General features: G+C 41.2%; 2 protein-coding genes across 5 annotated transcripts in view; both read left to right on the top strand.

Moving 5' to 3' along the window:
- The window catches only part of GARS1 (glycyl-tRNA synthetase 1), a 44,320-nt gene extending 36,552 nt beyond the window's left edge, over positions 1-7,768 (top strand). The window contains exons 13-17 of the mRNA XM_059396633.1: positions 960-1,045; positions 2,628-2,737; positions 5,148-5,241; positions 5,923-6,113; positions 7,487-7,768. Of these exons, the coding sequence (XP_059252616.1) occupies positions 960-1,045; positions 2,628-2,737; positions 5,148-5,241; positions 5,923-6,113; positions 7,487-7,612 (607 nt within the window). The 3' untranslated portion in view covers positions 7,613-7,768. The remainder of the gene's footprint in view (positions 1-959; positions 1,046-2,627; positions 2,738-5,147; positions 5,242-5,922; positions 6,114-7,486) is intronic.
- Positions 1-12,281, top strand: part of ZNRF2 (zinc and ring finger 2) — a 396,032-nt gene that overhangs the window by 320,090 nt on the left and 63,661 nt on the right. The window lies entirely within an intron of this gene.

Below are 12,281 nucleotides of genomic sequence, written 5' to 3'. Positions count from 1 at the left end.
TTTTCCTGCCACTGAGCTGCTTGTGAGCCAAGACAAATCCAAACTGATCATAATGGGAGGAAATACCTAATAAACTAAAACACATGTCATGAAACACTTGATAATTACTTGAAACACTTGATAAAGGTGAATTCTTCTTACCAGAAGTGGAATGGTCATATCTGAGGATACAAACATAATGCAGTCACTGATTTTTGGAGGGATAATGTTTTATATTGATGTATTGGACAGAATCATTAAACTTCTTTAAGCTATGGGGCGCCTGGGTGGCTCAGTGGGTTAAGCCCCTGCCTTCGGCTCAGGTCATGATCTCAGGGTCCTGGGATCGAGCCCTGCATCAGGCTCCCTGCACAGCGGAGAGCCTGCTTCCCCCTTTCTCTCTACCTGTCTCTCTGCCTGCTTGTGATCTCTGTCAAATAAAAAAATAAAATCTTTAAAAAAAAAAAAAACAAAAAAACTTCTTTAAGCTGATCTTCAACATAAGTGTCAAAGTTTATTTTGGGATTAGTGTGGGAGTTTTAAAATTACCTTTTATAAGAGGACAAGCTGGTCATTTTTGCATTTCTTGGGACAATAATGAGAACAGTGGGTTTTTTGCCAGCAGGCCTATCTCTGACAAATTTATTGTAATTATTCTAAAGCTAAATTTTTTTAAAAGTGGTTTTGGCTTTATTTTGATCTCAAAAGCAAAGGAATTAATCGTTGAGGCACTTGTGGAATTTCATAAGACTAGTCACGTTTTTGGGTGCTTCCCAGAATACTAATTGATTCCATTGTTAAAATAATAATTTGGTGTTCCTTATGAAATAATTTAAATTTGACTTCAGCCATTTTATCTGGAAAGTTGACCAACCTATATTACACTTAAAATGAAAAGAGTTTAGCAATTGGTGAGACTCCTTTAAATTAAGACATACGAATGCATGTTTTCCCTAATAAATGATGTGTTCTCTTTGTAGGGAATTCACTGTTGAAACTGAGGGGAAAACATTTCAGTTGACAAAAGACATGGTCAACGTCAAGAGATTCCAGAAAACACTACATGGTAAGTTTGTAAAAAATAATTAAACAAAAATCATTACTCCTTAAAGTTTAAGTTTTATGATATAACCATTTTACAGAAAATTTGAAGAAGAAAAATAAGTATTTAATGCCACAACCCTAAATATGTGTAGGGCATTAACTTTTGCCTTTTTAAAAAAGGCATTGTGTTAATAAATTGTGTTAATACTAAAAAATATAATGCCACCTTTGTATTTCCTTTGAACTGAGGTGCGTATGAAGAATATCTCTTCACTTAAAACCATCTTTTCATTTGCTCACATTTTAAGGAAATATCCTTATATTGTTTTTTTAAGCAAAGGAGAGAACATACCCCTTCACTCTTTTGTGGCAAATTAACCTTTTAAAAAGTCATTTAGATAATTGATCTCTCATGCTTTTGTAAAAGATAAGGAGGTGATTATTATTTGTAGAACAAATTACATGAATTGGGATATGAGTATTTTGGAGAATATACAAAGGATGCTTACGGTTAACTGTGGCTAAGTGGAAGCTTCTGGAAACTGAGAGTAGTAGGTGGGTATTTGAGAAGCTACTGCTGTTGGAGACAGCATGCCTACTTTTCCATTTGTTTTTGGCCTGCCTTATGGCCAGGCTTCAGTGAGCTGTGAAAACAGTCTGAGCAGTGATCAGAGTAAATAGGGAATCCTTCTTGCTCTGGGGCTTTTTAGTTGATCTGGTTCAGAACTGTACGTCATCATGGCTTGGGTGACCCAGAAGGATGGGCAGGAGATGCCTTGGTCATATGTTATTCTTACTTTTTAATCACAGACAAAAGAAACAGCCTGTCTTTTCTTCCACATATGTGTATTTTTGGTTCTACTTCTCTCATTTCCCTTGAAACAAACTATCTAAGGTTAAGGTCAGTTACCTTAGACCCAGTGCTTAGCAGTCCTTCCTTTCTGAATAATAAGTGTTAATGAATCCATTTCCTCTGTGTACCACAGATACAGCCTCCTCATGTGAGGCCTCTGGTAAATGTCTTTGACTGAGTGCAGATCATCAAGCAAACTCTTGTGTGAGGGTTTCCTGACCCCAGAACCTTGGGAGTACGATGGCAATAACTTGACTTTCTTAAAGAGTTCTCATCAAGATAGCAAGATAAAAAGTAATCCACAAAGCATGTGATTGTGTGTAGGAATTGTTTCTGTTAATTTTGCCAGTTATGGTGGTAGATCTCTCATTCTAGCAAAGTCTTACAAAAGCTGGAGAGTTTTCATGCTTTCTAGATGATGGAGTAGCTGCTGTTGCTCAAAGCTTAGCAAGTGTGGTGTACTTGGTGTACATTGTATGCTGTGGCACTCTACAGAAGGAACACTCTGGTACCTTATTTCAGTTTTATGCTGTATAAAGAAAGAATTTGGTGAAAATGTTAAAGGCATCATATTTCCTACCAGCAAATAGTTCTAAGGAATGTTCTGACTTATTTGTCCTGATGTATAGGATCAATCAAGTCCGTCTAGAAAAGAGAACTTCTTAGTGTTGCTAAGAATTGTTGGGAGAGGACCCGCAACGCATTATGCAGGGTTGGAGACAATGTTACTGGATTTCTATCTCTTTTGCAGTGGAAGAAGTTGTTCCGAATGTAATTGAACCCTCCTTTGGCCTGGGCAGGATTATGTATACAGTATTTGAACATACATTCCATGTACGTGAGGGAGATGAGCAGAGAACGGTAAGTTGTCTTGGATAGTATGCTATTCTCTCACAGTGTCAGGGCATGAAGTTTACTGAAGTACATTATTAAGGTGACTCTGGAATGAATGATTAGTTACTGAATGTACTAGCGGTATTAACATTCATTCATCTTTGCTTAACTGTTTACAAAGCAGAAACTATCTTCTGTTAGCTCATTGAGCTTTGGAATATGTAGTCATTGGGGTTGTTTCAATTGCCTGCTGCTCTTTATTCTGAGACAGGGCATATTATGATAGGGGAACTATATTGTGTCAATGGAAGATACTGGCACTTTCTGGATATACTCATGTTTTCAGAAAATTAGGAAGAAGGGGATGTCTCAGAGAATTTGGACAAACCAAATAACTGTATCTATGCATTGGTGAAGGGTTAAAGGGTATTTTCTCAAACTGCACAAAATTCAGGGACTTTGGGGGTTAAGGTTCTCGTCCAGAGGTACTGATTCATAGGTCTGAGACCCAGGGATCTATATTTTCTTATAAGAACCCCAAGTGATGCCAGTGGAGAGATCGACAAATAGTAAATTGGGCAGTGGTATTTGGGGGATAGCCTTTCCTAGCATTCAAGTTCTGTTAAAGGTAAATATTTCTAAGAAGTCTTCATTAACTCCCACACACTGTCTTTTGGCCCTGATGCTTCTGAATCACTGCTCCATGCCTTCCACTTTATCTCTTCGTTCTGCCTTATTCCACATTTCTCACCTCGCCACTGCCTGCAGAAATTATACTCTTGTCGTTTATAGGCACAGATTTCCAGGAAAATCAGTTCGAAGACTGGCTAGAGTGGAGAGGTTGTATATGCCAAATAAAGCGAATGAAACATTCTTATCTGCATGACCATTCTGGGCTGTGTGTACATGATGTGAGACATCACCTCTGTAGTTCTTTGTAGGACATTTAACCTTGAAGAATAGACTCATGAGTTCTTGGTGCCAGTATTTTAAAAAGTCTGACATACTCTTATGTCGTAATGTAGCTAATAAACCTACTGTCTTATTCTCTGCCATAATTGCATCTTCATTTCCTGACATTTAAGGAATAGCTTTTCATTCATTCAGCAGATCATAAGAACCTTCTCTGTACACCAGATGTGTAAAGAAAGGCATGGTTATTCTTGAGGACTGGTGGCACACTCAAAGTGTTCTTTTAGATACCAAGTTTGCTTCAAGCCTTTTCTGTTTATTTTTCTAATAAAAAGGTCTTTAAAAAATATTTTAGCTGTTTCTCTGAATCTAACAATATTGATATAACCAGAACTTTAATAGAAATTTTATAAGGGCTAAGCAAGAACAAATTAGTGACAGTGTTTTATGAATTACATAGAGATTACCTTCTGAATAGAAATTTGATTAGGCTCTGAGAAGCCAGGAATGTTTCTAAATTTTTATCACATAGCTCCTTAATCCGTTTTCCTATGAATTTGGTATAAAAACATTGCCAGTGAGATTGAAAAAATTATTTTTCTATACAGGCAGTTCCTCACTTCTCTCTCAACAGATAGAGAGGAGTGGAATTGTCAGTGTTCTGTGGTTCGGGCAGCCGTGGAGTCTAAGGAGTTACAGTGAGGATACTCAGCACTGCTTGGCATTTAAGGCTAATGAGGCTTTTGAGGGACTCAGTTGGAGTCCACGTCAGTGATTTTTATGGGACCTGTTCATTCTTGCTTTCCTGTGGACCTTTCCTTCCTTTCCTGTGGACCTTTTATACAAATCTTATTTAAAAACTGGGTTCAGCTCTTATTTCCAACTGAAAACAGTAGACTAGTTTGCTTTTCACAGAATATCTTTGCTGTCTTTATTTCTCAGTAACTCTGAAGCCTACTTGAGGAGCAGTTTAATAGGTTTGTACTTTTCAGTAGAGGTATACAAAGCATCTCTTTTGGTTTCACTCTTTCTTTTGGATACACATTTGCAAACTAATTAAATTTTTCTTACCTGGTTACTAAAGCTCATAGGCCCTTCACGATGCTGAATTTCTTAAAGGACAGGGTTGGATTTTGGTTTTCGGCACTGCCACTTACTGTTTGATGATTTGGCAGGAGCTTCTCTAGGGGTCTCCAAGGAAAGAAGTAAGGCTTTTATGTGATACCAGAAATGACCATCTCATGTGGTAGCTTTTGCATCATTCAGCTTTGTATAGACATGTGAAGTAAGAGCGGATGGGAGGTACTTGTGTTTAGGTGGAGAGACTGAGATCCAGAGTTCACTAAGGCAGTTCGGATTTAGAGCTGAAAATCAGATCCTTCTGGGTCTGATTACCATGATTTTTCTTTGTCACACTGCTTTTCAAATCATGTTTTCTGGTATTTTGATAATGAAATTTGAACATTAATGTTTAGATGTTTATAAACTAATGTCTTTGGATTTCTTTCTTTTTTAAAACATGCAGTTCTTCAGTTTCCCTGCTGTAGTAGCTCCATTCAAATGTTCAGTCCTGCCACTGAGCCAAAACCAGGAGTTCATGCCATTTGTCAAGGAATTATGTAAGCAAATCCAGTTGGGTAATCTCTAGGGGAACATTATTAAGTAGACTGAATTTTAGAAAATATTTTTTTCAATAAAAATACGTACTGAATAAAGAGTAAAAAAATCTAAGTGATTTTAGCTTCTGCCCTTACTTCTCTACAAGAGGGTGTGTGCTTGTTCAGAATGTTTCCTCCTAGCATGTGAATTAGTCAGGGTAGGACCCAGGGGTCAGATTTTAAATATCCTTGCTTTTGCTCTTGACCCTGGCACTGCTCCCTTCATTGGGGGAATCCTTGTTGGGGGTTAACCATCCTAGTGGATCTGCACCCACTGGACCCACAGCACTGAACGGGCACCTAGTGGTCCTGTGGTGGGGCCCACTAACTTCAGAGTTGGGAAGTGGGAAGAATTCATTGAGTTGCTTGGGGTCATGCAAGTAAAGGTGGGGGAGTCTGGACAGGACCTCCTGGCCTTGGCGCTTACTGTGATACTCGTTCTGCAGCCGTGTGAGATACAGGTAGGAGCTATAACGAGGCACTTAGTAAATTTTGGTGATTTTTCTTTCTTTTGCAACTGTTACTTATTGTTCTCTTGTCTTAGTCTCTTTTATAAGCTCCTGATCTTGTATGACAACATGTAGATGACATTGGGCCTTTGTTCATTTTTTATTTTTAATTTACTTAATTTATTTTGGATAGCGGAAGCCCTGACCAGAAACGGTGTCTCTCACAAAGTCGACGACTCCTCTGGGTCGATTGGAAGACGGTACGCCAGGACTGATGAGATTGGCGTGGCTTTCGGCATCACCATTGACTTCGATACAGTGAACAAGACCCCCCACACGGCAACTCTGAGGGACCGAGACTCCATGCGGCAGATTAGAGCAGAGGTGGCTGGCCTTGTCTTTGGCATTTTTAGTCTTAGAAATGTATCCTGGTTCCTTCTGATTTAACCTGGATTTTGTTGTGTCTATACTCCCTACACCTTTTTTTTCCTTTGAATTTTAATCATAGGCTTCTATCAGACAGAGCACAGATTCTCAGATCCCCTTGGTTTAATTATGAAAATACCCATTAACAGTTATCTAATGCTTTATAACCATTTGGCCCACTCTGGACTCATTCTCCAGCAGTTTGCTTTTATGTAGTTGTTTATTTGGGCAAGAGAAGTATGATCCCAAGTGGTTGCTGCCATAGTTTTATTGGCAGGCTTTGGGGGGGCTTTGACAGTTTTACCTTTATATTTCTATACAAATGTGTACATATGTAAGGATACCTATGTATGTATAAACTTTTCCTGTGAATCCATTCAAAATAGCCAATAATGTTTCAGTAATTTTACTTAATGGGAAGGGATAATGGAGATGGGAAGAGTTCAGAAGGGGAAGGAAAGAACACCCACTAATTGACAACTGCCTGACTAATTAATTTTGAGCATAGGTTTTATTTAGCGTGCCTGTTATGTACTTAGCTTGCTACAGAGAGTTAATAATAGGAAAACAGAAGTAAAAGACTGCATTTTTTCCAGAGGTGTTTATAGTCTAATTTGGAAGTTAAGGATTTCTGGTTTGTCTTTTTTTGCAAAGCCAGATCTGGCTACTCTGGAACTACATTCTCACCTGATAGTGGTTCTCAGAGTGTGGTCCCTGGACCAGCAGCATTCACATCACCTGGAATTTTGTTATATAAGCAAACTCTTCAGCCCAGACCTACTGAATCAGAAACAGGTGGGGTGGGAGGTTGGAAACTGATAGAGAGTGGGCATGACATGACCCCTGGATGATTCTGATGCACGCTCAAGTTTAGGAACTGCTGCTGAGTGGTAGCCAGTGTTTAGCTGTGACGTGGGAACAGCTGACCTTCTTGGTCGGGGTGCTGCGGTTTGCCAGTCTCCCTTACTTGCTCCTTGACTGGCTTCTCTTCTTAGAGTTAAAGTTAATGCTCATGAATTAGCTTCAGGTGGCAGCTACTTAGAATAATTAGGAAAGGCTTTGTGGGAGAATTGAGTGATCCAGGGGAGCTGATAGATATTCTGGGTGGAAAGAAAAGGATGAACCCAGGCCTGGGAGAGAAGTGAGTAGAAGTAAGTGAGGAGGCTTTAGTAGGAGTGACGGGAAACACTGAGTGGGAACCAGTTTGCAGAGGAATCTTGTCATTAGACACCGATCTGGCTCTTGGTAAGGTCTCCTGAGTTCAGGGTTAATCTTTTTTCGACAGTCTAATCAAGTTTGTTGATTCTTGGAATTCTCTTTCATTTCCTCAGGTCTCCGAACTGCCCAGTGTAGTCTGCGATCTGGCCAACGGCAGCATCACGTGGGCTGACGTGGAGGCCAGGTATCCTGTCTTTGAAGGGCAAGAGACTGGTAAAAAAGAGACAATCGAAGAATGATGACAATTTTGGTGACTTTTGACCACTTGCCCTAATAAAAAAATAGCTCTTATCATGCCCACTTTACAAACAGCATTGCAATTACTCCTGGGGACTGCATTTTATCCTCAGTGGCTGCCTGATCTGACCCCCACAATTAAAGAAATTCTGAACAAACTTGGAATCCATTTGCTCATGTTTCTGCGTTTTCAGCAAAGCTGTTTTTTTTCCACCTTTGAATCGATATGCTTATTACTTAATGTTAAATGTGATTAATACTTTTTTTTTCAGTTAACAGCTGTATCGGGGTAAAATTTACGTTTCATAAATCTCACCAGTTTTAAGTGTCCAATTCAGTGATGCTTAATGTATTTATAGAATGTTGCAGCCAGCACTGCAATCCAATTTTAGACCGTTTCCATCGCTCTGGAAAGAAGTTACATGTACATTTAGCATCACTGTCTAATCCAACCTCAGTCCCGAGTAGCCACTTACCTACTTTGTCTCTCTAGATTTGCTTTTTATGCCCTTTTTCTTTCTCTGAGAAAGTGGTGCAATGTGTTAAAGAGACAGCGTTCCCTCAGCCGCTGGAACCACTTCAAGGAAAAGCTGGGGTGGGGGATGGGCGGCAGGAGGAGGAGGAAACGTCCTGCTGAGAGGTGGGAAGCATGCTGCTGTGGGTTCTTAGGGCTGCCAGCCACGGACCTTGCTTTTCTGAGCCTCTGGGAGGGGTTGCGTTGGCAGAAGCCTGCTATGTTAAGGCATGCTTGTACTTGGCCTTGCAAGTAGCCCTGATGATCATTGAACTCCTGATGCTGGAGGAGCTCCACCTGTCTTGTCTGACTTAGCAGTTTACTTCTGTTGTTTTTGTACAGAACATTCAGAAGACATATATTTATTTGTTGGGAAAATCTTCAAGCATCTGTGAATTTGAACAACTGTGTTTTCAGAATTAGGACTTTGTCTAGTGTTTCAGCTTCCTCTCAGACACTGTGGCGTAGGGGTGGGGTGGTCTCCAGAACGTTCCCTTTGTCTTGGGTAGGAGGAACAGTAGAAGTAGTGGATCTCCGAGGGATTCCCTTCATTTTTCTTTCCTCCCCAATGATACCTGCCACAGTACTGCACGTAGTAGGTATTCAACATAGACTTTGGATGAGTCTTGAATTTTTGAATGAACTTCTTGGGGGGAAGAAAGCCTTTTACTAAAGCTTATTTCTCTTCTGCCTGGTGCCTTTTAAAGTCTTCGTTCTAGAAGAAACTAGATTTTGAATAAACTGAGTGTTCATTTTGTCGGGATTCCTTTCACCTCAAACTTCTTACAGCTCTTGACCTGGTATATAGTCTAGCATTCTCACACTGGGGCTGGGGGTGGTCTTGGCTTATTCTCATTTACTTCCTTTTACAGCGAGTACCCGCATAGTCAGTCAGTCACTACTACCTCAGACATTGTTATGAGCTCATTAATAGTAAAGATAAATATTTCATACATAGCGGAATTTGCCTGCTTTGGATCATAAAGGGATTAGAACTAAAACTTTTTATTGGCAAATAATCTGTTGTGAGTTCAGTCCTGGATATTACTTCTGGGAGCCCTCCCTTTCTCTTCTCTGTTCCCCCTAGGGCCAGTTTGTGGTTTCTCTTGAGAGAAAACTATTCAGTTTATAGTAATCAAGGGTTGACTACCTGAGTGGGGAACGTGGGCAGGTAGTAGGGCTCATGGGTTCTCTTTGTGCCATATGTGCTCAATTCTGGGCACAAGCTGGTGAAGGACTGTCGCCTGAATGAAGAGGCTCTCAACACATGAGTTTTGCATGCACGCACGCACGCACACACTCACACACACGCACACACACACACCCTTCTTCTGTTCGAGCTCAATATGTATTTAAAGCCAGAGTCTTTCTGGCTTGATGCTCTGTGAGGCCTTTTTCTTAATTATTTGTTTAATTGTGTGTATCGGGTTGTGGGCTAGTTCAACAAGAGCTGGATGAATTGTGCTATCTCTCAGAGAAGTTACTCCTGTTCATCCCTCTCTCCAAAATCAGTGATGGGGAGGGGTCGGATTGAAGCCGGTTTCCATGGAATGTGTGTGTAAGAACACAGTAGTTCCTTTAAAATCTAGGTTGGACTTCAAGACATTCAGATACAATGAGGAGGTATGTCCAGAGAGGTCATCTGTGCCTGACTTATGCAGGAGTCCAGGACCTTAATATTGCTTAGCAACTCCATAATCGTAAACTTCCAACATAGCTGGAAGTTCCAGAAAAGGAATTCATTGCCAAGTCATAAAAATAGAGAATTGCTTGAGATGGTACTAGAGATGTCAGATGTCAAATGATCTTTGTGACAACAACTTGCAAACTTATTTTGTTCAGTAAATACTTTAAATCACTTTTAGACCTTTATTTATTTTTCCCTAAAACAGTATAAATTTAGGGTAACAGTAGTGATTGTTTTAGCTAATGGAATCTATTCATGAGAGAGCTGAGTGCCCTAGAAATAAATCCAAATTATCTCTGGATAGTTGCACTTAACCTTCTATCACCAGCAAAAACTATTAATCTGTACCTCCTGACTGAGCCATAAGAGAGGGCCTTTGCTTGGAGAGGGGAGAGATGAGTTGTCACTTAAGTCACTCAGTCCTGTTGCTACTGTCCTTGAGGGTTATATCATTTTCTGGAAGCTGGTTGAACAGAATGGGTTCAGTGTTCAGTACATCTACCAATGAAACAGTGGAGTGTTTGTCTTCCCCCTCACTCCTTGAAGTTTGCCATTTGAGCTGTTTGAGAGGAACGTTCCTGTCCTTGGCCTGAATTCTCATGTCCATGTGTGGTTCAGGCTCTGACACTACCTACGGGTACAGTCACCTTGGGCAATTTGTATAAACAAAGCTGACAAGCCTTCACCATTGGAGAAACTTCATGTCCTCATTTAAAAAGAAAGAAGCAGGGGCACCTGGGTGGCTCAGTGGGTTGAAGCCTCTGCCTTTGGCTCTGGTCATGGTCTCAGGGTCTTGGGATCGAGCCCCGCATCCAGCTCTCTGCTCAGCAGGGAGCCTGTTCCCCCATCCCCTCTGCCTACTTGTGATCTCTGTCTGTCAAATAAATAAATAAAATTAAAAAAAAAAAAAAAAAGAAAGAAAGAAGCAGCCCTCTGTCAGCAGAGCTTTAAGCAGATAGATGGACCTGCGTTGGGCCCAGTGGGGTGGCTGGCATTTGTGTTAAGTGGAAAGGCCAATGGGAGAGCCAGTTCTGGCCTGATTTTTAAATCTGAGGCCACTCCAAACTGACTGCAGAACTACAGCCCTGGACACTGGCTTGAGAGGCCGCAGTCCTCGTCATGTGCAATTGGATTTCAAAGAGAAAGGGGTCCGTTTGAGTGAGCAAATGTCTGTCTACTCTGTGGGAGCCTGCACTCTGTAATGCGTGTGCTCGGGGCAGGGACAGTGTAGTCAAGACGAGCTGTGGGGGAGCCCTCACATGGGGTTGTGGTTCCTTTTGTTGGTGTTTTCCCTACTATTCTATTGTTGGAACTTTCTTACCATGTGAAATGCTGGACTCATTGCTCCCTCAAAAGGACTTCCCCTTGAAAATGTGAATTTATAAGAACATGTATCCAGTGAGGTAATTAGGTAAGTGGGGCAGGGTGGAGGGGCAAGTGTGCAGTGGGATTTCAGTTTCCCTGGGGGATTTCATGGAGCCACGAACTTATAGGATGGGGGGCGGGGCTGTGCTGGACATAAAGTGCATTCTAGTTCCAACTCTTCCAGAATCTAGCTTTGATGGTCCTAGTGTAGCCTTCCATGTCCCTGTCCCAAGCCACAGCCTGAGCCTGAACCTAATGGAAATTTTGTGAGCATGAGGCTGGGAAGAGAGAGCCCTTCTCTCTGGGAGCCAAAGCTCTGTGCCTCCTCTTGTAACGTTCTGGACTTGGTACAGAAGTGAGCCTGTGTATTTTTCCAGACAGTGTCTGCATTTGTTACGTCTTAAAACTCAATCACCAGCAATTAATGCAAAAACAGTTAGGCTAACTAAAACAACTTAGCCTAATTAAAACCTTTTTTAGTTCATCAAAACCCACTGTTCTGCATCTGAGTGTGAGTTAGTTGATAGATTAAGTGCAGTGAGCTTTTGGGAAAGGGAGGGGAAGCTTTTAAAAAAAAAATCCTTATTAACATTCTTTTAGAAATTGAGACCAGACCTTCCATTTTTTTCTCTAAAGAATTCTGGAGCAAGCTTACAAACCTGACCTCTTGGTTAGTAACAGCTCCTCAGTGCCTATTCTGACTGCTTTTTCTCCTGTATGCCTCATTCAAGACCATCAACTCCATGCTCCCTGGGTATTTAGAATCAGGCCCCCACCCTGGTCCAGCCATCACCATTTCCCCACTGGTTTATTTCAAGACTCTGAAATTTATTTCAAGACTCTGAACTCTGTTTCACAATCTGTTTTCAACACAGCAGCCCAGGTGATCCCATTGGTCCTACAAATTCAGACTCAGTGGCTTTTCTGCTCATTCAAGAATCAAACCTGTGTGGTCTCCCCCATCTCCCTCCCCACCAACCTACACACACACACACACACACACACGCCCCATCTCCCTCCCCACCAACCTACACACGCGCGCACACACACACACACACCCCATCTCCCTCCCCACCAACCTACACACACACACACACACACACAC

The sequence above is a fragment of the Mustela nigripes genome, chromosome 4 (genome assembly GCF_022355385.1).
Source record: "Mustela nigripes isolate SB6536 chromosome 4, MUSNIG.SB6536, whole genome shotgun sequence".
NCBI classification, from domain to species: Eukaryota; Metazoa; Chordata; class Mammalia; order Carnivora; family Mustelidae; genus Mustela; species Mustela nigripes.
The sequence above is the reverse complement of the archived record's forward strand: the minus strand, read 5'-3'. Positions and strand labels throughout refer to the sequence as shown.